Source organism: Delphinapterus leucas, chromosome 10, assembly GCF_059928025.1.
Source record: "Delphinapterus leucas isolate spDelLeu-1000000601 "Yukka" chromosome 10, BTC_Dleu_Yukka2, whole genome shotgun sequence".
NCBI classification, from domain to species: Eukaryota; Metazoa; Chordata; class Mammalia; order Artiodactyla; family Monodontidae; genus Delphinapterus; species Delphinapterus leucas.
In genome coordinates, this window is record NC_143138.1 from 57645044 (window position 1) to 57666552 (window position 21509).

Here is a 21509-nt window from a genome sequence, read left to right on the forward strand (position 1 = left end):
ACTCAAGACTCCAAAGATGGTAGCATATAAATATTACTCTAAATATCAGGAAGTTCCTAAAGTTTTTGGTGGGCAAAGTTTGACTAAAATATATTAATTCAACAAATAAAAATTTATTGAACATTTACTACATGCTAGCAATGAGTTTAGTGTTTTTTTTTTCATTTAGAAAAAAAATACATTGACATTTGCTTTCAGTAGACTATATTTTTTTCCATGAGCATAAAATGTAAAGTTTTCATAGGGTTATTTTTCCCCATATTAATTTACTCAATTATGAATTGTCCTATGGCAGATTTGAGAACATAATCTTTACAGCTGGAGAGGGAAAATATGTTATTTCTGCCACATTCCCATTATTGGTAATTAATTGCTCAAACCAATGCTTGTAAGATACTTGCTCTGGAAAAAAAAAATCGATGCTGAGTTCCAAATAACCATTCCAGAATTAACTTACTTTAGTTTTTAAAATCATATTTTTAAAACTATGTAAGCTTCAGAGCATAGAAACTATTTCAAATACTAGTCAAAGGCTAGTTTAAGATCACTTAATCTTCCAGAGCTGAATCTCTGAGTAGCAGTTAAGAACATGAAAGAGAATGGGGAAATAAAGGGGAAACATGCCCTTCCTTTCTCTCAAAAGAATAAAATACCATCACAGTCATGGCAAACCATGTTATCTCAATTTTCAGGGATTTGAAAAAGAGGTAATTCTCTCTAGAATTCTTTCCAAATTCATCCCACAAGAAGTGTTTCCCTAGATACTCCTAATCTGCAGGGAATGATAAATATCCTGGAAAAAGAGGCCCAATAAAAACAGAAATATCTGAGATCTAATGAATCCATGGTTAGAGCCACCAATGCCATGATTACACAAAACCTAGCCATCCCCATTATGGTGACCACTTCATCACTAATGCTTTCTCCTCTCTAAAGGCTAACAAACCAAGTCCCACTTTGTTAATCCTAGTGGGCCCCTCTCCCCTGGTCCCTGTGCACTAGTGTCCCAGCCAAACTTACAAGAGACAGGTGTATGCCCTAGTCTAGGACAGGGATATGTGGGTAGCTTGCTCAGTCACAGGCAGGCTTCCTGCTCTGAGGCTTCTTAGCACTAGCAGTCTAGCACAAACCATTTTCTTTCTGGGTAAGATAATACTCCTCTGGGAAAGAGGTTAGGTCTTCCTCTCTGTGACCCTCTGAGCAGATCTGACTTCCTTCCCACAAACTGACATCATTCAAGAGAAGTCTCTCTTGATCTCTTATTTCCTTCTTAGCCCCAAGTCACCCTCCAGCTTGAAAGGATCAGGAAGCTCTCCCTCACCCTGATAAAAGCCTTCTTCACCAATTTTTCTGTAGCAATCAGCCCAGCTCTTGCCACATATCCCCTTATTTGCTGAATAGATGAATGACTAAGGATTCTGTTTTCACTTGTTTCTATCTCCCCTTCACGGGAACGCCTCCACAGATGGGCAGCCTCCCCACGGTGGCATGGTCAGAGCGGCCTCAGGCATCTGCAGGCTACTCAGCACTACCTCAGAGCTGCTGCCACTTTCACACCGACAATCAATTTGGAAAAGCACCTCAGCCTATGGCCAGTGAACACAGGTGACAAGTTGGGAGGGTGAAGCAGGGGTGTAATAAGGGAAACCCAGTGCTAACTTAAATGGCATCTCCAGGTATGAGAATGCCATGGAGACAAAGGAATGGCAAAGAGCAAGGATTTCTGTGAAAAGTAGGAACTTATTTCCTACCCTGTATTCCCAGATGCCCACCTGGAGTAGGCTCTGCATTCTCCAAGCTCCCACCTCCATTTCTCAAAATACCCTCCTGAGTGCAGTATCCAAGGCTTCTTTATCCTTTCCTCTAGGAACTCTTCCTGTCCCTCTTCGCCAGCCAGATTCCTAGTCACTGTCTCTAGAGAACTGTCATAACCTGAATGCCAGGTTTATTCACCACTGTGAAGTTTCTGATGTCTGAAAAGGACTGAACTATGTCTGAAGAATTTTCCACATTCAAAGCATTCATAAGGCTTCTCACCAGTGTGAATCCTGTAATGTTCACTAAGGTGTGCATACTTGCGGAAGGTTTTCTCACACTCACTACACTTATAGAGCTTCTCACCAGTGTGAGTTCTATGATGTTCAGTAAGAGACGTGTTGTGAGCAAAGGCTTTCCCACATTCTTGACATTTATAGGGCTTCTCTCCAGTATGAATTCTCATATGCTGAGTGAGGCAGGTGTTCTGGTTAAAGCCCTTCCCACATTCATTGCATTTATAGGGTTTTTCTCCAGTGTGGCTTCTCTGATGCCGAATAAGGCAAATGCTCTGAATGAAAGCTTTACCACACTCACTGCATTTGTAGGGTCTTTCCCCTGTATGAATTCTCTGATGTTTAGTGAGTGGGGTGCTCTGAGCAAAAGCTTTGCCACATTCCTTACACTTATAGGGTTTTTCTCCAGTATGAATTCGCTGGTGTTTAATAAGGGATGGGCTCTGACAAAACGCTTTCCCACATTCCTTACATTTATAGGGTTTCTCTCCAGTATGAATTCTCTGATGCTGAGAGAGGTTTGCCTTTGTATGGAAGGTCTTCCCACATTCATCACATTTATAGGGCTTTTCACCAGTGTGAATTCTCTGATGTTGTGTAAGATTTGAGTGTTTGCGAAACGAAGAGCCACATTCATTGCATAAATAAGGTTTCTCACCAGTGTGAATTCTCTGATGATGAATGAGGTGTGTGTTCTGACTGAATGCCTTCCCACATCTATTACATTTATAAGGTTTCTCTCCAGTGTGAATTCTTTGGTGTTCAGTGAGATGTGAATGATTGCGGAAGGAATTCCCACAGTCATTACATTTATACGGTTTCTCTCCAGTGTGGATTCTCTGATGCTGAGTAAGAAATGATCGACATCGAAATGTTTTCCCACACTGCTCACATCCATATGGTTTCACTCCGGTGTGAATTCTTTGATGTCGAACAAGGAATGAGCTACGACTAAAAGTTTTCCCACATTCCTCACATGCGTAGGGTCTCGTATGAGTTCTCTGATGCTGGGTAAAGGATGAGCTCTGATTAAAAGTTTTTCCACATTCACTACATTTCCAAGATTTTTTCTGTGTAGAGAAGATCGGACATTTACTTTGGTCTGAAATCTCATTGGTGTATATGCTACTTGTCTCCCACTGATGTAGGCTCTCTTCTGTAGAAACCCTGAGATGTGTAACAAGGCTTGAGGTCAAAAGCAGGCTTCTCTCAAAATTATATTCTTGTCTAATCATTTCTGGAGGTGCTTCCTTGTGGATGAAAGCTATTCCCCCAAAACCTTCTTGGAAAAGGCATGGTCCAGAAACCTCTCTGGGAGGGTTTTCCTTCATGCTCTCACATACATATTTTTCTTCAAATGTAGAATCCTGGTATTCATCCTCTTGGGATCTCTTTGATGCTATCCCTGGCAAATCAATTTCAGAGCCATCCTGCTCTGGAGCAGGCTTGTTCACCCAACCTGAAAAAAACCACCACAGTGAGTATCTCTTGTGCAAGGCAGAGTGCAAGCCCCTGAACTTATAGGGACCTAACTTTGACAGGTCTCAGTAATGGCCTATGAGTAATGGCCAATAAGAGCAAGTGGGGGTAGGACTTCCCTGGTGGCACAGTGGTTAAGAATCTGCCTGCCAATGCAGGGGACACGGGTTCAAGCCCTGGTCCAGGAAGATCCCACATGCCGCGCAGCAACTAAGCCCATGTGCCACAATTACTGAGCCTGAAAGCCACAACTACTGAGCCCCTGTGCCACAACTACTGAAGCCCGCATGCTTAGAGCCCATGCACTGCAATGAAGAGTAGCCCCTGCTCGCTGCAACTAGAGAAGGCCCGTGTGCAGCAACAAAGACCCAATGCAGCCAAAAAAAAAAAAAAAAGAGCAAGTGGGGCAAGTAATTCAGAGTTACAACTGGTGAAAGAGATCTGCATCAGGGTAAGGTGATCACCATTAATGAAAAATGAGTAGCTGCAGACACCAAGGAAGCGACAGAATCAGAGACCAGGGAGATAAAGGGAAAAAAACAAACAATAACAGACTAAGATTCGGGCAAGACAAGAAACATGGATGGTTTGTATTCAAAGAGTGGAGAGTGGGAGAATGTAAAAGTGCAAAATAGTGGAAATGAGATCAAATGAGTACCAGGAAAAAGCTGGCCTCAAGAGATGCTCACTCAATAGATGCTCACTCACATTCACCCCAGCATTCCTAAAAGAGAGGGTAATTTGCTCTCCTGAGCTTCATTCAGTTTTTCTTGTAAAATTTCCAAAGCCCTGCTGTTTCTTCCACTGGTGATCCCTTGCTTACTCACCTGGACAAATCTCTCTTTCAATCTCTCTCTTTTCAGCTCCTTGCATATTCAACATCCACAAATCTTCTCTTTGCTTTGATTGTAAAAGACTTCAAGGTTGAAAAACTGGGAGCCCTGCTCATAGAGGAAAAAAAGGTGGGGGAGGGGATATCACTGTCCCAGTAAACAGAAAAATGAGATAGAGCTGTTGCCTAAGGATACTATCTGGTAACTCACACAAAACCTGTCAGGACAGCAACGTGCCTGCATCACCAAGAGTCAGGGGTGGCTTCCAGCTTTCTAGGTTAACAAACTCCATTTGTCAGCTGTCCAAGAAGTGGCAGCCAGACAGACTGACATATTAGCAAACACTCAAGTACTTGAGAAATAAATCAGAATGTTATTTATAAAGATAAAAATAACTATGAAGTGAATGGGAATATCCATGTCAATTAGTGCACTCTTTCCACTATACAATAATCTATATGAAAAGTCAATTAATATAGTCAAATGCTGTGTTGGGAAATGGCCTCATAGCAAGGCTAATGCATTAAGTCTGATCCACCCACCTCCCCTATATGTCAAGGAGTTGGATAGTAATTAGGGATTTCTATTTGATACAACCTAGAGATATGCTGATTGTCCTTTCTTCAAGATGTCTTATCAATTCAAAATCTTTTCTTCAGGCATAGCTCAATATAAGAGTGTAGGCTGCAGTTGAAAAAACAAAAACACTCTGTGAAATAATTTTTGACTTACAAAGAGTTGCAAAAATAGTATAGAGAGTTTCTGGTTTTTGGAAAGTCAAAATCATAACTGTTCATCCAAAAATGTCTCTCTGTATAACCCTGAAGTGAGAAGTAGAATTGGAAGCATTATTTCAAGAAAAACAGAAGGTAGAGAGATGGTTTACCATAATCAAGAGCTCAGAAGGCATGGAAGAATAGGATGTCTGGTGAAGTATATAATAAGGCTGGCCCTGTGAACTTCTCTTCAAGGTCTGTGCCTCGGTGTTGAGTTTTAGAGGTTTAAGAGGATCCTATCTGGGATTTCCTGATCCTCTTCCATAGCAGGGACATAAAGTGGACCCAATGCAGAATCCTACAGAGACTCATGAAGTAGGGTGGGGGTTTGGCTATAATCAGAGCTAGACAATGGAGAAAAAGTCAGAAATGCCCCCGCCTACCCAGAGCTTATGTCACAGCTCAACAAAGACACTAACACCAGTAGTTACAAATAAGGGAATTATAAAAGGAGAAATATTGGGTCCTGTAGAATGCAGAGCAGAGGGGACCTAATCTAATCTGGGATAGAGATAAGAAGATAAATAAGAATAGATAAGATAAGAAGAGATAAATAAGAATTAGACAGGTGAAGAGGGAAAAGAAGATACTAGAGAGATGAAACAGAATATACAAAAGGAATCAAGCCCCATACTTTGGAAGAATGAAAGAGATCTAGTAAGGCCAAAGTATTAGGCACTAGAAATAAGACATGAAGCCCAGGGCAAGCAAATATAACCCTGCAAATCACTTTAAGGAATTTACCCTAAAGTGAGCAAAAAGCCATAAAAAGTATTGGAAAAGGTTTGAAAAATATGTGACATGATTAGATCTTCTATTACACTTACACACACACACACACACACACACAGACAACTTATCCTTTTGCTCATAGAGCAAAGCGTGTACAAGGGGTGGAAGGTAGGAGGCAAGGTGAAGGCTGCAGGACCCCTTGGGAGGTTGTTTCAGCAGTCCAATAAGGGGACTTGGATGACTAAGAGACAAAAACAACAGGACAGGATGACTACTGGAGCGAGATGTGAGGGAGAAGGAGAAGTTAATGATAATTTGTTGGTTTGGGGCTTGAGAGATGACAGTGACCTTTAGTGAGAGTGGTAACACTGGTTTGAGGAGGAAAAAGATACATTCAGTTTGAAATATCAGGCATACATATATGGAACAGAGGACAGAGGTGTGGGCTGAAAACTTGTATTTAGAGTTTTTGTCATAAAGAAGGTAACTGAAATTCTGGGGGTAACAGATAAAATCATCAAAAGAGTGTAGCTAGGAAACCTCAACAGGGAGTTTACACATTTATAAGGAGGTTTAACTCTGGTTTTTAATTTTAGAGATTCCTAATCCCTAAGAGAAATAAGTAAACTAATTTAATATATGATAAAAATTGGCATTTCTAATCAGAAAAAAATTGATTACTCACAATTTATGTTGGGACTGTTGCTTAAGTATCTGGAAAAAACAGTGAGATTCCTACCTCACACAACATACCAAAATAAACCAAAACCCAGTAAAGGGTTAAAAAATGTATTTTTGATTTATACATCAAGGAGTAGATAGACCTGATAGATAAAAGACTTCCTATTAACGAGTAAAGAAAAAAGATGAACTGACAGAAAAATGCAAAGTACAACAAATACACCAAGAATTACAAAAGGCCAATAGACATACCAAAACAAAGTTTCACCTCACTGGTAATCAAAGAAATGAGAACTGAAAGAATGAAGAATCAATTTTTATATCAAGTTGGAAACTCTTTAATGCTAAAACTCAAAACGGGCAAAGGTACAGGGAAAGAGAGCTTCTCACACACCACTGGTGGGAATGTAAACTGGTACCATCTTTCTAGAGCTAACTGGCAATATACTGGGTTGGCCAAAAAGTTCGTTCGTAAGATGTTACAGAAAAACGCGAATGAACTTTTGGCCAACCCAATATATTAGGTCTTAAAGTTGTAGGCTGAATGGCAGTTGGGACGCCACGATCGCCATTTTGTAGGTACAGAAAGTCAGGACAAAATTCTCAATCTGTACTATATACAACACCTGCAATGGATCTCAGAATATCCTCAGTCATCAGTATGTCATAAAAATGCCTATATTATTTAACCTAGTAATTCTACTGTTAGAACTTTTTCATAGAGAAGGAACCTCCCAGAGTGGGAGAAAAAAACCCAAGCTGAATTCTTTTGTTACCTGTAAAAAAAAAAAAAAATCCCCTGAAATGTTGTTGGAAAACACAATTTTTCTGTTGATGGACACTGAGGCTTAGCAATTTAGCAAAGTATGGTACTTCCACTTGGTGGAAATTATACAGACATCAGATAATTGAAAATGAAAATATGTGACAATGTGGAAAAATACTTATAGGCAATGTGAAAAAAAACACAGGATATTAAAATTTCAAATACAATCTAACGTTATATATGTATGTTAAAATATACATATGAATAAGATCAAGAAGGAAAGGTAATCACCACTATGGTGATATAAATTATGAATGATTTTCTCTTCTATTTTCCAAATTTCTTCAATTATCTATATTTTGCCTTATTTTTAGAAAACTTAAATCTCTCAGAATATCTATCAATTTGTTAGCCATGATCATCTTGAGGAATAAGATTATGGTAAACTTTTTTTTTTGCGGTACGCGGGCCTCTCACTGCTGTGGCCTCTCCCGTTGTGGAGCACAGGCTCCGGACGCGCAGGCTCAGTGGCCATGGCTCACGGGCCCAGCCGCTCCGCGGCATGTGGGATCCTCCCGGACCGGGGCACGAACCCGTGTCCCCTGCATCGGCAGGCGGACTCTCAACCACTGTGCCACCAGGGAAGCCCTAAACTTTTGTTTTAAGGCCTTTCTTTTTGCAATGTTTGAAAGTTTTCCTGTAGAAATAAGTAAATAACTCTAATCACAGAAGACAAGTGAAGAAAATATAATCAGAGATAAGCACAGAGATTTATGTACAAAGATCACATTGTTACTATAACTGTAAAAATACAGGCAAGTAAACATTGATGGCATATCAATATGATAGATTATGAAACTATTAAGAGTCATGCTTTCAAAGAATATTCGTGAGAAAATACAATATGTTAAAACAGGAGACTACAAAACACTGAAACAAAAAACATGCACATATACACCAGTACTAAAGTAAACATTCAATAAACAGAAACTATTATTGCTACACAGATATATACAAAACACACACATAAAAAAGGACAGCGGAAAACCCACTAAAATGTCAACAACTGATCTCTAGGTCATTTAATGGGTTACTTTATTTTGTCCTTTATATCCTTCTACATATTTCATTTTTCCTGCAATAAACACGAATTACTTTTATAGTCAGTAAAACATTTAAAAATGAGAGATCTCACTCAGGGGTTTAAGCACCCCCCCAAAAGAAAACCTTTCTTTTTAATGCCACACGTAATGGATATGGTATTGGTTTCCCTTTCAAAATAAGATCAAAGTGGCAAAGTGGACTGGGCTGGGACTCAGGAAACTATGCTCTGCCATAGCCCACATGAGCAGGCTATTTATCTGAAAAAGGTGAGAAATTAGATAATATCCACGAGTCCTTCCAGCTCCAACGTTCTGTGAAACCCCTAACTAAATTTTTTTTTTTTTTTGGCTGTGCCGCACAGCTTGTGAGATCTTAGTTCCCTGACCCCAGGGATTGAACCCAGGCCCTCAGCAGTGAAAGCTCAGAGTCCTAACCACTGGACCACCAGAGAATTCCCTAAATGAGTTAATTAATTCACGTAAAGCATTTATAAAGATATCTGCCACATATCAGGCACTCAACAGGGGTTAGGCATTATTATGTTTGAGAAGGACAGGTTGGTGACAACCACTGTCCTCCAGTCGTGGATCATCTGAGCTGTTTGTCTACGCCAAAAGTTAGCAAACCTTGCCTTTGTAGTTTGAAAACAGAACTAGACAATATGTAAACAAGTGATCTTGGTTGTGTTTCAATAATTTTTTTTTAACAAAAACAGGTGGTAGACCAAAATTTAGCCCATGAGCCACAGTCTGCTGTCCCCCTGGCCTCTAAGTTGCCCAGAATAGGATGTATAGGTGGTTCCACAAATACATAATGTGGAATAATCTGTTGGTGATTTTAAGATGCTGAAAGGATCTATCTGAATCCAGATTTGGGGGAAACGGGTATTATGGTGAATGGACATATATATCTCCATCCTCATCTTGCTAAACTAAGAGGGATCTGGCTTCCTCCTCATGCCTTGTAAGCTTTCTCCCTGCTGCCACTTCCCTATCCCTCTAGAAGGATTCTGGGGAAGCCAGGTGGGGTTTTCCAAGAATTTGAAACTACAATTCCTTCAATAAGACCACACTTAAATGTACTCTTCTCTGAAGCCCTTCTTGATTTGCCTGTTAGCCCCAAGTAACGTATTCTTCTAGGCTGCAGCAGCACACTGGATCTATCTCTTCTGCAGCCTTGGGTCATTCAGTAGCAATGTGTCCTCGGATAAGTTACCTATTCTCTCGTACCTCAATTTCCTCACTAAAAACTAGATAATACGTTGCTGTGAAGGCTAAATAAATTAGCACAACTGCTTAAAACAGTGCCTGGCACACATTAAGTGCCAAATAAATGTGTTTTAAAACATTACCACAGAAATCTGCTCACACATATATCTTCCAGCACTACAGTGGAAGCGTCTTCCCATTTGGCAGGCTCCGAGGTCACTCATCCTGTAGCCCCGCCTCTAAACCCTGTGTAATATTTGGCAAGTAATGGATAGTAAATTTTTGTTGTTAGACGTTAACATTTCCATACGTGCTATCATGTACATGCTATCAACTGAGCTTTAGAGAGAAAAGAAGGTAGTGACAGTCCAACTTTATAAAGATCAAGAAACCGGCTCTACCATGGGTAATTATAACCCAGGTCTCGAGACTCCTTAGCTAGTGCGCTTTACACTATTTGCCTTCTGCTTTTAAGTCGGTCCCTTAAAAAAGTTTGAGTTGCAGGACTGGCTGGGGGAAGTAGCTGGTATCCAGACCGAGAACTCTGGCCCCAGGATTTCATTTCCGAACACGGGTCCTAGGCCTTGATCATTTATCCATCACTCAATCATCATTCATTCATTCATTTATTCGCTCCACCATCTTCTTAGGCGTGTCCTCTGTGCCAGGCCCTGGTGAGTGCAGTGTTGAAGTTGCAAGCCGGGCCGGGCCGCCGGGAGTTCGGAGCCGCCACGCAGGCAGCAACCCGAGGAGAACGAGGTCCCGGCGGGCTTGCTACATAAACCTGGGCCGCCGCCACAGCCGAGACGCACCCGGAGCCGCTGCCTTCCCCTCCCTTGGGCCCCGCCCACTCACCGTGATGTCCCGCGGCTCCCAGCGGGGCGGCGACCACGGTCCCGGAGGTACACGGAAACCCAAGGCGCAGGCTCACCCGCCCGGACCGGAAGAACAGCAGCGCGGCCGGTAGTGCGTCATCAGCGACCCCGAAGAGCAGCCCTCGCTCGCCTCTCTAGGATTCGGGAGGAGCCTCTCGATAGGGGCCTCAAAGAAGGCGATTGGGGCCTGGTTTCCCTCCAAGCCCAGTGCCGTGCCTGATGTCCCATGAAAGGCTGCCTTGACCTGGAACACAGTGACCACCTCATGTCTGGGGAAAACTGTAGATGGGGGCGTTAGGGTTGGAAAGAGTGCTAAGTGGGAGTCAGAATGGGCCATCTCGGGCTTCCCTGTTGGCGCAGTGGTTAAGAATCCGCCTGCCAATGCAGGGGACGTGGGTTCGAGCCCTGGTCGGGGAAGATCCCACATGCCACGGACCAACTAAGCCCGTGCGCTAAAACTACTGAGTCTGTGCTCTAGAGCCCGCGAGCCACAACTCCCGAGACCACGTGCCACAACTACTGAAGGCCACGCACCTAGAGCCTGTGCTCTGCAACAAGAGAAGCCACCCAATGAGAAGCCCATGCACCGCAACGAAGAGTAGCCCCCGCTCGCCACAACTAGAGAAAAGCCCGTGCGTAGCAACAAAGACCGAAGGCAGCCAATAAAATAAATAAATTTATTTAAAAAAAAAAAAAAAAAAGAATGGGCCATCTCAGCAAGGGAGTAGTACATTCCATGTGCTAAAAATAGCTCCTGATTATGAACCTTGACCTCAACTCTGGGCTCTGACCAGGGAGGCCGGCCTGGTGCTTCTTCTGGGTGTGAGTGGTCTGGTGGCAGACAAGATGGGAGCTCTGGCCCAAGGCCTTCCTGCACTGGGTGTGGCAATAGGTCTTGCCTGTGTGGCTCTGCGGGTGCACCAGGAGGCAGGGGCTTCAGCTGAAGGCCTTGAAGCACTCAGGGCACACGTAGGGCTTCACCCCAGTGTGCACCCTCTGGTGCAGATCAGGTGGGAACTGCACGTGAAGGCCTTCCCACACTCCCCGCACCCACATGACTTCTCCCGTGTGCATTCTCTGGTGGACCATGAGAGTGGAGCTCTGGCTGAAGGGCTTGCCACACTCAGTACCGTGGAGAGATTTTTGCTGGGGGCAAGAAGTGTTTTGTTTTTGTTTTAACTTTCATATACCCCCTGATAAAAAGGGAACAAGATTGGAAATGCACCATGCAAGGAAGTAGAATAACACTCCCTCTGGGATAAAGATATATCAATAACTGGTGTTTCACGGGCCTTCTACTTTTTCAGAATAAAATGAAAACACACACTCAGTCACAAGAGAGGTACTTGAAAAGAGGTGAAAAGAGCAGAGTAAAGGCACCCATCTATCCACAAGTCTATCTGTAGCATCAGTCATATAATGATTCTACGTACATTAAATCAATATATTCCTGAATTGAATTCCCTTTGAATTAAAAATTACCATTGAAAAAAGTTCATTAACAAGTCTCTCCTCACTTACTTGTCTGCAGGCTGTTCAGAATGCCCTGCTGTCCTGCTCCCCTCTTCTCTGGCTTCCCCAACGCACAGACCTCTGGAATCTCGCCCTGGAGTCTTTCAAAGAATTCTCCTTTCAGTTTGCTCTAGAATCAAATCCTCCTTTTCAACTTTGGTCTCACTATCTGAGCAAGGCATAGAAGATAAAAACAAATAATATATAGCAAAAAGAAAAGGAGAATCAGCTTTATATTCTAGACAGGTAAAAGAGACTATATTGGGATTTGAGGAAACCCAATAAATGACTTCTCTCTTTAAAGAAGCAACATGGGGGAATTCCCTGGTGGTCCAGTGGTTAGGAGTCCGTGCTTTCACTGTTGAGGGCCTGGGTTGGGGGAACCAGGATCCTGATCTTTACTTCAAAAGTAAAGAATCAACATAGCACTGGGGCCAGACTGCTGAGGTGAAATCCTGCCTCTGTCACAAGCAGTTACTTGACCTCTCTGTGCCTCAGTTTTCCTATCTGTAGAATAGGTTAATGCTAGTACCTATTTCATGATGTTTTTAGAATTAAAAAATTTAATGTCCATAAAGTGTTAGCTAGGTAAGTGTTAGCTATTAGTAAAATTCTCTGCTCAGTTGACAAATAAGATATGCAAAGACCAATATATTATCTTTATTACTGAAAAGCTGATATTGTTGAATGTGCCTTATAGTTGCAGGCAAGTGAGGTTACTAACACCGAATCCCAGGATTAGAGAGCACTAAGCACCCAGGAACACAGTGCTGGGCAACCATGGGTTTGCCCCTGTAACACCTGCAGCAAAGAAGAACAGGGCAGACACATGGTCTCTGTGGAAAAACTGGACCCTAAGGGTAGGAAGGAGGAGGGCTGGCTTTCACACAGTCCACTTCTTTTCCAAAGTCATCAATCAAATCCAATCCCTTTTTGTCCTAGGGCAAGAGTGAGTGTGGGATCAGAGAGAAGATACAAGTGTTACACCAGTGAGCTTCCTGAAACATCAGGAGTGAGGGAGTAGAGTACTTAAATTCATAATTTTTCTATACACGCACCATGGTTTCAGAGTATGGGCAGAGGAAGAAAAAAAAAAAGAAAGAAAAGGCAGTAAAGGAAAGCTTGCATTCTGGGGAAGAGGCAGAGATGGCTCTGTCACCAGAGATGTGCCCAGGGAGGACCAAGCCTGCAGATGTAAAGACTGCCAAAACAGGAGGGGACACACGGGATGTCTTGGGAACTGGCCAAAGCAGCAAGTGAAGGTCAGAGAAGGGCTTGGATGTGGACTGTGGGGTCCTAGGAGTCAAGGAGCTTGAGCACATCCCCCTTGCCAGCGAGAGAGAGGCAGGACGAAAACTCCTGAGAGGGAACTGAGGGGTCCATGCAATCAGGTAGGGCAGGGGAGCAGGGAGCTACGAGGTAGGCAGGGTCAAGGGCCTGCTGTGGGCAAAGCCAGGCACTGGGATTGGCAGTGGGGCAGGGAGGTGGTGCACAGAGGTGTGGATCCCCAGCCTCACAGCCTACAAGCTTAGTCTAGGTGGGAAGAGAGAACAGAGTGGCCAACCCTCCAAATCGGTGGGGATGGACACACTCTGCCCCTTTTCACCCCACATCTACAGGAAATAGAAAAGGAAAGAAGACCCACTCAAGGAGGTCCAGGAGACGGAACTCGGCCTTTGCTTCCAGGAGGGCTGCAGAAGCAGGGGAGCATCAAAATGCCAAGGAAGGGCTTCCCTGGTGGCGCAGTGGTTAAGAATCCACCTGCCAATGCAGGGGACATGGGTTTGAGCCCTGGTCCAGCAAGATCCCAAGTGCCGCAGAGCAACTAAGCCCGTGCGCCACAACTACTGAAGCCCGTGCGCCACAACTACTGAAGCCTGCGCGCCTAGAGCCCGTGCTCCACAACAAGAGAAGCCACCGCAATGAGAAGCCCGTGTACCGCAATGAAGAGTAGCCCCCGCTCACCACAACTAGAGAAAGCCCCTGCGCAGCAACGGAGACCCAATGCAACCAAAAATAAATAAATAAAATAAATTTATTAAAAAACAACAACAACAAAAAAAAGCGCCAAGGAAGCTCCTTAGCGGAGCAGTCCTGTTTCCTCCGTTTGGGACTGGGAGAGCCAGGGAGGGAAGACTCAAGGCCAACACCGGGAAAGAGTGATACCTGGTCAAACTGTTTTTGAACACATTCTCGAAGAGCAAAGAACAGTTTGGAGGGTAGAGGTGGCCAGGGTCTACCTCAGTCCAGCCTGAGCCCTCACTGTGGTCTTATCTCCCATTCCCTAACCCCCTTCTCGGCTTCCCTGAACTTTCTGGTCATATTCATGCTCCCTAAAAAAGATTTCTTGCCTGTTTCTTTTCTCTCGTCTTCCTCATGGCCTGGAGCAGTCAATACTTGTCCTTCTACTCACCACAACTGCCCAGCCACCCAGCCATCCATCACCTGGGACTGGCTCAGGTCGCACCTGCCTCAGGGAGTCTTGGTCTGCCCCTCCCCAAGCTCCCAGTGACTGCCCCCCTCCTGTCTCCTCAACCACCTCGGCTATCCATCCCCACTGCTTTGACAAATGACTTCATATTTTTTTGTGAATTAGCTTTCTCTTTCCCATCTGTCCATTTTATCTTCCCAATGAGGCTATGAGTTTTTGCAGGGCCACAGCTGAATCCTACGATGCCTACAGCCTTCCTAACCTGGTGCATTGGTGCAGGTCTCCGTGAGGACACAGTGCTGGCTAGGCATAATCCCTGCCCTCAAATCTGCCAAGAGGAGGGACTTCCCTGGTGGCGTAGTGGTTAAGAATCCACCTGCCAATGCAGGGGACACAGGTTTGAGCCCTGGTCCGGGAAGATCCCACATACCGCAGAGCAGCTAAGCCCGTGTGCCACAACTACTGCTACTGAGCCTGTGCTCTACAGCCTGCGAGCCACAACCACTGAGCCTGCATGCCACAACTACTGAAGCCCGTGCGCCTAGAGCCCGTGCTCTGCAACGAGAAGCCACCGCAATGAGAAGCTCGCTCACCGTAACGAAGAGTAGACCCCGCTTGCCGCAACTAGAGAAAGCCCGCGCGCAGCAATGAAGACCCAGCACAGCCCAAAAAAAAAACAACAAAAAAGAGGCATATGCTGAAGATTCATCTCCAGTAGGGGATGTGGGCCCCATACAGTCACAAAAGCATCCCTCCCAAAGAGCACACCTTCTCTTCTTGGACAGGGTGCTCAGCCTGACTAATGATCACAGCAATGCGACATGACTGACGGTTCACAGCCTCATCCTGGCCCCATCTCCTTGAAGCTCACCACCCTGTGACGCTGTCTGGGCAGGTGAGGAAATTGACTGGGAAGCTGGCTGGGCTGGTGAGGAGTCTGTGGCTTCCCAGAGATGACCCAACAAGTCAGAGGAAGAGCAGGTCCTCAAAGGACCCTCAGGGCTGCCTGGCACTCAGCACTCAGTACGAGCTGGCCACTTTGACACTGGGTTAATAAGAAAGAAATGAGCCCAGTGCATCTGGGCTAATACACCTAAAGGTCCAGGACCCACAGGGGAACCAAGAATGGCTTATGAGAAGGCCAGAAGGTGAGTCCCACCCCTGCCCCGGCAACCCCTGGTCCTTTTCTCACCCTCTTCTAGGGCCAGCCTGTCTCCCCACCTCTCACGGCCAGCGATGGTCCACCAGGCTCCAAATGGGAGCTCCGCTCAGCCCTGCCGGTGGTGTTCCCAAGGCTAGAGCCACTGCCAGGGCTCCTCCTCTGTCAGGCTCACGGGGCTTGTCCTCACTCGCGCGCATCGCATTCTCACTCAACTCCCTGATGGCAAAGAAGAAACCCTGATGTGTTCCTGACTGTGACTTCCTCGGGCTCAGGGAGTGTCACCTGAAGGGGCAGTAAACACTGTTCAACACAGAGCTTGCCCATCCTGGGAGGGTCACTGGCTCTTGAAGGAGGCAGGGCCAGCTTTGGGACCAGGCCTCCTGTGAACACAGCTCACGACAGTGGGCACCCATTGTTCCAAAGGCCCAGTGGTGCCCAGCAGGCTGGAAGGAAGGACAGGTGCTCCAGGCCACCCCGGGCACTGGAAGCCACTCCAGCACCCACAGCTGTCTGGGACCAGGGCTCATCCATCCTGCTCTTGCCTCAGTCCAGACCCTGCCAGAGACTCTTACTTCCTGAGACATCCCCTCATGGCTTCTTCTGGCCTCAGGGGTCACAGAAGCACCTGGCTCCTTCCTCAGCACAGTGGTTCCTTGGACTCTCGTCTAAACAGATTCTACCTTTTGGGACCTGAGTTATGACTTTGCATCTCCCCTCCCTGACCTGTTTCCTGTCCTCTCAACAGCCAAGGCCTCTGCAAGGCTTCTGCTTCTTAGTCTCAAGCTTCAGGTAGATTTGGTGTAACTTCCAGCAGCAGTGATGGGGGAATCCAGCCCAGCTCCAGGGGCAGGACTGAGCTTGGCTAAGGCCTTTGCGGTCCCCAGCTGCCCAGCGGCTCCTGCCTATGATGTCTATGCGTGAGGCAGTCAGCAGGAACTGCACCCCGTGTTGAACTGCGAAAGTAAAAATGTTTTCCCAGTCAGGTAAAGCTTGGCTTCCTTTATCCATGCCTACCCTGTCCTCCAGCAGGAATATGGCAGGTCTCTGCAACCAGGCAGCTTTTTAACGGTTACAGAGCCATTTCAAACTCCTCATTTCATCCCAGCCTCCTACCTGGAGTGGAAGAGAGGACTTACGTTCGGAGACGTTAGGGATTTGTCCTGGGTTGGAGGTAAGTGAGGGGCAGGGCCAGTCTAGAATGCTCTCTTCCCCAACAAGAGGTTTGGGAAAATAATCCCGTCCGCAGCGGCACGCCTCCTTCGTGTCCACCAGCCCGAGGCCAGCGAAACAAGCTCAGCAGGACCGGTATCCCAGGGTCTCGGAGGAACCCGCCCTTGAGCTGGTATGAGCCCCTCCTCTTCCAACGCCCTGCCCCTCGCCCTCCCAACCCTGTCCGACCCCTTTCCCCGCCCCGGCACTCTCTCCTCCACGTCTCTGCTCTTGCTCATCCCCACCGCATATTCTCCCCGCGCGGGCCCCGGCCCCACGCCCACTGCCCCCACTCCCCACCCCCGTGGCAGCCTTCCTCCTCCCCTTAAGCTGACCTCAGGCTGCAGCCCCTCCTCCGCTTTCACAATACACACCCCGCCCCACCCCCCAGCGCCGGACTGCAGCCGCGTCCTCTCTCTCCCTCGCCCAGGACTGCGGAACCCGCCCTCTCCTCCATCCCCAGCAAGCCTGGCCCACCCCGCCCCTTCCGGCTATCCCTTCTTTCTCCGGCAGCTGCCCCTCCCCTGGGCCTCCACTCCCGGCTCATACGGGCGCGAGCCTGTCACTCCCAGACCGCGGACCCTCGGCGACCTGAGGACGGCCCAGGGAAACGGCCGGGGTGGGAGCACTCGGCTGCTGGCTGCTGCACCGCAGCTTCAGGAAGCAGGGAGGTGCCTCCGTCTTCGTGGTGCTTACGCTCAGTTCCCCCTGCTGGACTCCGAGGAAAAGGGGAGGGCTGCGGGGCCAGGACCCAACTCGGCCCTTACTACAAAATGGATTTCAAACGGACCTCTCAAAGACTAGGCGACATCACGGGAGAATGTATAATCTTGAAGAGGGCAAGTCTTTGATTTGACATTAAATCCTAAATATCCGAACAGCAAAAACTAAAGTAAAAGGACTAACTGTAAACTGGGGAAAATGTTTGCAACACATCTAGCAGATGAAAAGAGTAACTTCTTTACTACAGAATTGGTAGAAATAAATTCCTAAGAGGATCAACAACCAACAGAAAAACTTGTTAAGAACATGAACAAGCAATTCACACAAAAAAGAAATACACCTGGCTTTTAAACACAAGACATGATATTCAGTTTCACTCATAATTGAATGCAAATGAAAACATGAGAGCATTTTTCATTTATCAGATCAGAAAAGACAAACAATAGTTCTATAGAGGAGTCAGGGAAGTGAGCATTTTCCTACACATACTGTACTGGGAACTGCATTTGCAATTTCTATCAAAATATCAAAAGTACCTACCCTTTATCAATATATCCTGCAGACAAAGTCGTGCACATACCAAGGACAGTGTGCCGGAATATTCAGCATGGCATTGTTTGCAAAAGCAAAAGATAGAAAAGAACCTACATGGCCACCAATAGGACCCTTGCTCATGAATCATGGTACATCCATACAACAGACTATCACACGGCAGTGAAAAAAAGAATGAGGTAGATCTTACAGGGTAACACTGAACTGTCTCCAAGACACACTAAGCTTAGTGAATCCTAAGCTCGTGTGTGTGTGTGTGTGTGTGTGTGTGTGTGTGTGTGTTTAAGGGAGAATACAAAAGACTGTAAATGCATGTCTGGAAGGATCCCCAAGAAATTGACAACGGTTATCTCTGGGGTGCTCCTACCTAGGGTACTCTGGACTGGGAGGGAGATGACTTTTTCATTGTCTGCTCTTGTACCACTGAACTTTTCACCCCAGGCAAGCCCTGTTCTTCCAATTAAACAAAGCACTTTTAGATGAGGAGAGGGGTTCGTGGAGGCGCACTGAGAAAGTAGCTTGGGAAAAGGGAGAACGGGCTTTGGCCTCAGTTATTCTAATCCTCTTACTGACTTTGAAAATGGAGGTGAGAGAACTTCCCTCCTCAGGTGAGGTCAGAATGAGATAAGAAACATTTGGCATTTAGCACAGTGCCTAGCACACAGGAACCCCTCAACTAACAGAGCAGTTACAACCTTGCTATTGGCCCAGCAGGGGGACCTGGGTAGCCAAGTAGCCTGCTAGGACTTGGGTTTCCTCCTTCTACCCATGGCGACACAGGGCAGCCCCACAAAGAAACCAGGACCTCTCGGGCCTGGGTCAGGCCCCATCTGTCACAGGTCATGTCGTACAGGGTGTGGAGGGCTGGATTTCTGGCTTGGGAATTTGCTGCTTGATCTTCCGTGCCCCAAAGGCAGCCTGCTCATCCCCTCTGTCCCTTCTCCTCTGGCCCCCGGTGCTGCTTGGGTCAGAATCTCAGGGTCTCTCTCGGACTCTGACAAAAGGTGTCTATATGGTCTCCCGGATCCTTTCTCCCCTCACCAGCCCAGCCTCCACAGTCCAGCCACAACTGCATGTCACAAACATTGGGGTTACATATATGCCCCAGCTGAATCCCTTCGCCTGGCATTAGGTCCTTGGTAACTGGCCACCTTATTTCCCCAGACCCTTATTCTGCTGTTCCCTACGACCCATTCCATACCCCACAAGGATGCCTTACCACTCCAAACAAGCCATGATCTTTTTATTAATTTTTCCCTTCTGATCATAAAAGTAATTCAGGTTCATTGTAGAAAACGTGGACAATGCAGGAAAATTCAACTGCTGTTAATACCTGATGCACTTATTTCCTTCCAATCTTTTCTATACATGTACATTTAAGGAAACTGCGCTGTCTGTACACACCACTGAATTTTATACTTTGCTTTTTTTATTTAATATTATTGTGAACGTTTTATCATATCACTAAATACTCTTTAAATTATGATTTTTAGTGGTTGCATAATATTCCATCACAGTGTAATTTAATCATTCCACTGTTATTAGTCACTTGGGTTGTTTCCATTTTTGTAAAATATGGACATTGATAAGTATATATACCATTGTCAAAATATTCATTTTTAGGATAGCTTTCTAAAAGTGGTACTACTGTATCAAAGGATATCAACATTCTTTTTTAAATCGTTCAGCTTCCCCTAAAACAATAATGTATTAAAATGGTTTAAAATATATAAATAACAATGATGGGACAAGGGGAACAAATTTCTAGAAAATGGAAAATGGATGAAATGGTAACTGAGAAAGTTGGGTGGAGTGAGTGACAGCTTGAAACACTTGTTGAGGGCAATATAGTGGAAGGATGCAGCTGAAGTACCTGACAAACCCCAGCTGACTTGGGACTTGGAAACCCCAGGTGCAACGAAGGGTGAGAGGGAGAAGTGGAGCTAAAAATAAGGGCATTAACTGAAGGTATGTAATAACATTTGATCCCCCTCTCTCCCACTCTAGAGAAGCACTTACATCATCCAAACCCCAGACAAAAACATCAGAGGATTTTTTGCTAAGAAAATGTAAGCACCCCAGCCAAAAGATCTCTGCATTCTGGCATTTAGAGGTCACCAGGGAAACAGCTTGCTCATTACCAACCACTCTAGAGGGAAGCCTTTTACTGAGCCAATCCCACTACCCACCTTCCCACCACACAGATATATCCATGTATTTGTGTGTGTGTGTATCACTAAGAATCACAACATATTTGAGGAAAGTCTCCAAAGACAGTCAACAAAATAAAGAGAAAAAAGGACCCAGAGCAGGCGAACGAAGATGGTGAGACAATTCATGTGACAGAAGAGACTTTTCGGAAAATCCTTGTAATTACAATACTCAGATTTGAGAGGTATCTCTAAAATGAGAAAAGTACGCTACAAAAAAGGAACAAACTGAAAACAAGACTCTTAGAAATTAACTACTGCCAAAAATAAAAAAATTCACTAGAAAGGTTGAAAAATAATCAAGGTACTCTCCCAGAAAATGGCACAAGGAAATGGAGATACTAGAGAAAGTAGTTGACGATCAATCCAGAAGGTCCAACATTTGACTGACAGGAATTCCAGAAAGAGTGAAAATAGAAAAAAAAATATGGAAACGGAGAACTGTCACATAAATAACATGAGAAAATTTCCAAGAGTAGTAGTACCTGAGTCGCTAGATTGAAAAATCTCAGAGTACGTTAGGGAATTGAGTACATCAAGGATAAACAGGAGACTTTAAAAGCTTGAAAGGGGTGGGGAAACAGATCACAAAAATGTAAATTCTATTTATTGTCAGAGAAATAAGAATCAGACTGGAATCAGGCATCTCATTAGCAACATTGGATGTTATAAGTCAGGGAAGCAATGCCTACAAACTTTGGGGGAAATTTTTCAATCTAGAATTCCAGAGTCAAACTACCAATCAACTGTGAGGGCAGAGACAGTTGTTTTAGATATATAAGCACCCAACAACTTTGCCTTCCACATACTCTTTCTTGGCAAGTGACTTGACATGCTGCAGTGAAATGAGTATGTAAACGAAGAAAGGAAGAATGTGGATTTTAGGATGCAATGGAGCCCAGTGTAACAACTGGACAGTAGGCAGAGAGAACATAAAGGAGAGGGACTTTCCCGGCGGTCCAGTGGTTAAGACTCCGTGCTTCCACTGCAGGGGGTATGGGTTCGATCCCTGGTTGGGGAACTAAGATTCCACATCCCACATGCTGCAGGGCATGGCCAAAAAAAAGTTTAAAAAAAAAAAAAGAACATGAAGGACAGACTAGAGCAGAAGGCTGGAGGTCTCTGGAAGGGATATATACAGGAGAAAGGGGGACTCAGAAGAGTGTCTAATTGGACAGAGAATTTGAAAATAACTGAGGATATGT

At 45.3% G+C, this 21509-nt stretch overlaps 1 protein-coding gene across 2 annotated transcripts; it reads right to left on the bottom strand.

Moving 5' to 3' along the window:
* Positions 1 to 93: 93 nt before the first annotated feature.
* ZNF502 (zinc finger protein 502) lies at positions 94 to 13005 on the bottom strand. Of its 2 annotated transcripts, XM_022553857.3 has the most exons (3): positions 10486 to 13005; positions 4358 to 4471; positions 94 to 3510 (listed from the first exon to the last, which is right to left on the bottom strand). In XM_022553857.3, exons 2-3 carry the CDS (start codon positions 4410 to 4412, stop codon positions 1946 to 1948), a joined length of 1620 nt encoding a protein of 539 aa, XP_022409565.1. In that variant the 5' UTR covers positions 4413 to 4471; positions 10486 to 13005; the 3' UTR covers positions 94 to 1945. The 2 variants fall into 2 exon arrangements, with proteins under 2 accessions (XP_022409565.1, XP_022409566.1); XM_022553858.3 differs by lacking the exon at positions 10486 to 13005 and having other exon boundaries at positions 4358 to 10473.
* Between the last annotated feature and the right edge of the window lie 8504 nt (positions 13006 to 21509).

Bases quoted from the DNA above. Each gene is read 5' to 3' on its own strand.
- ZNF502 (XM_022553857.3), bottom strand. From the start codon at position 4,412: ATGTTGAATATGCAAGGAGCTGAAAAGAGAGAGATTGAAAGAGAGATT. The intron at 3,511-4,357 runs GTGAGTAAGCAA...GGTTTTTTTCAG, and splicing joins TGAAAGAGAGATTTGTCCAG to GTTGGGTGAACAAGCCTGCT.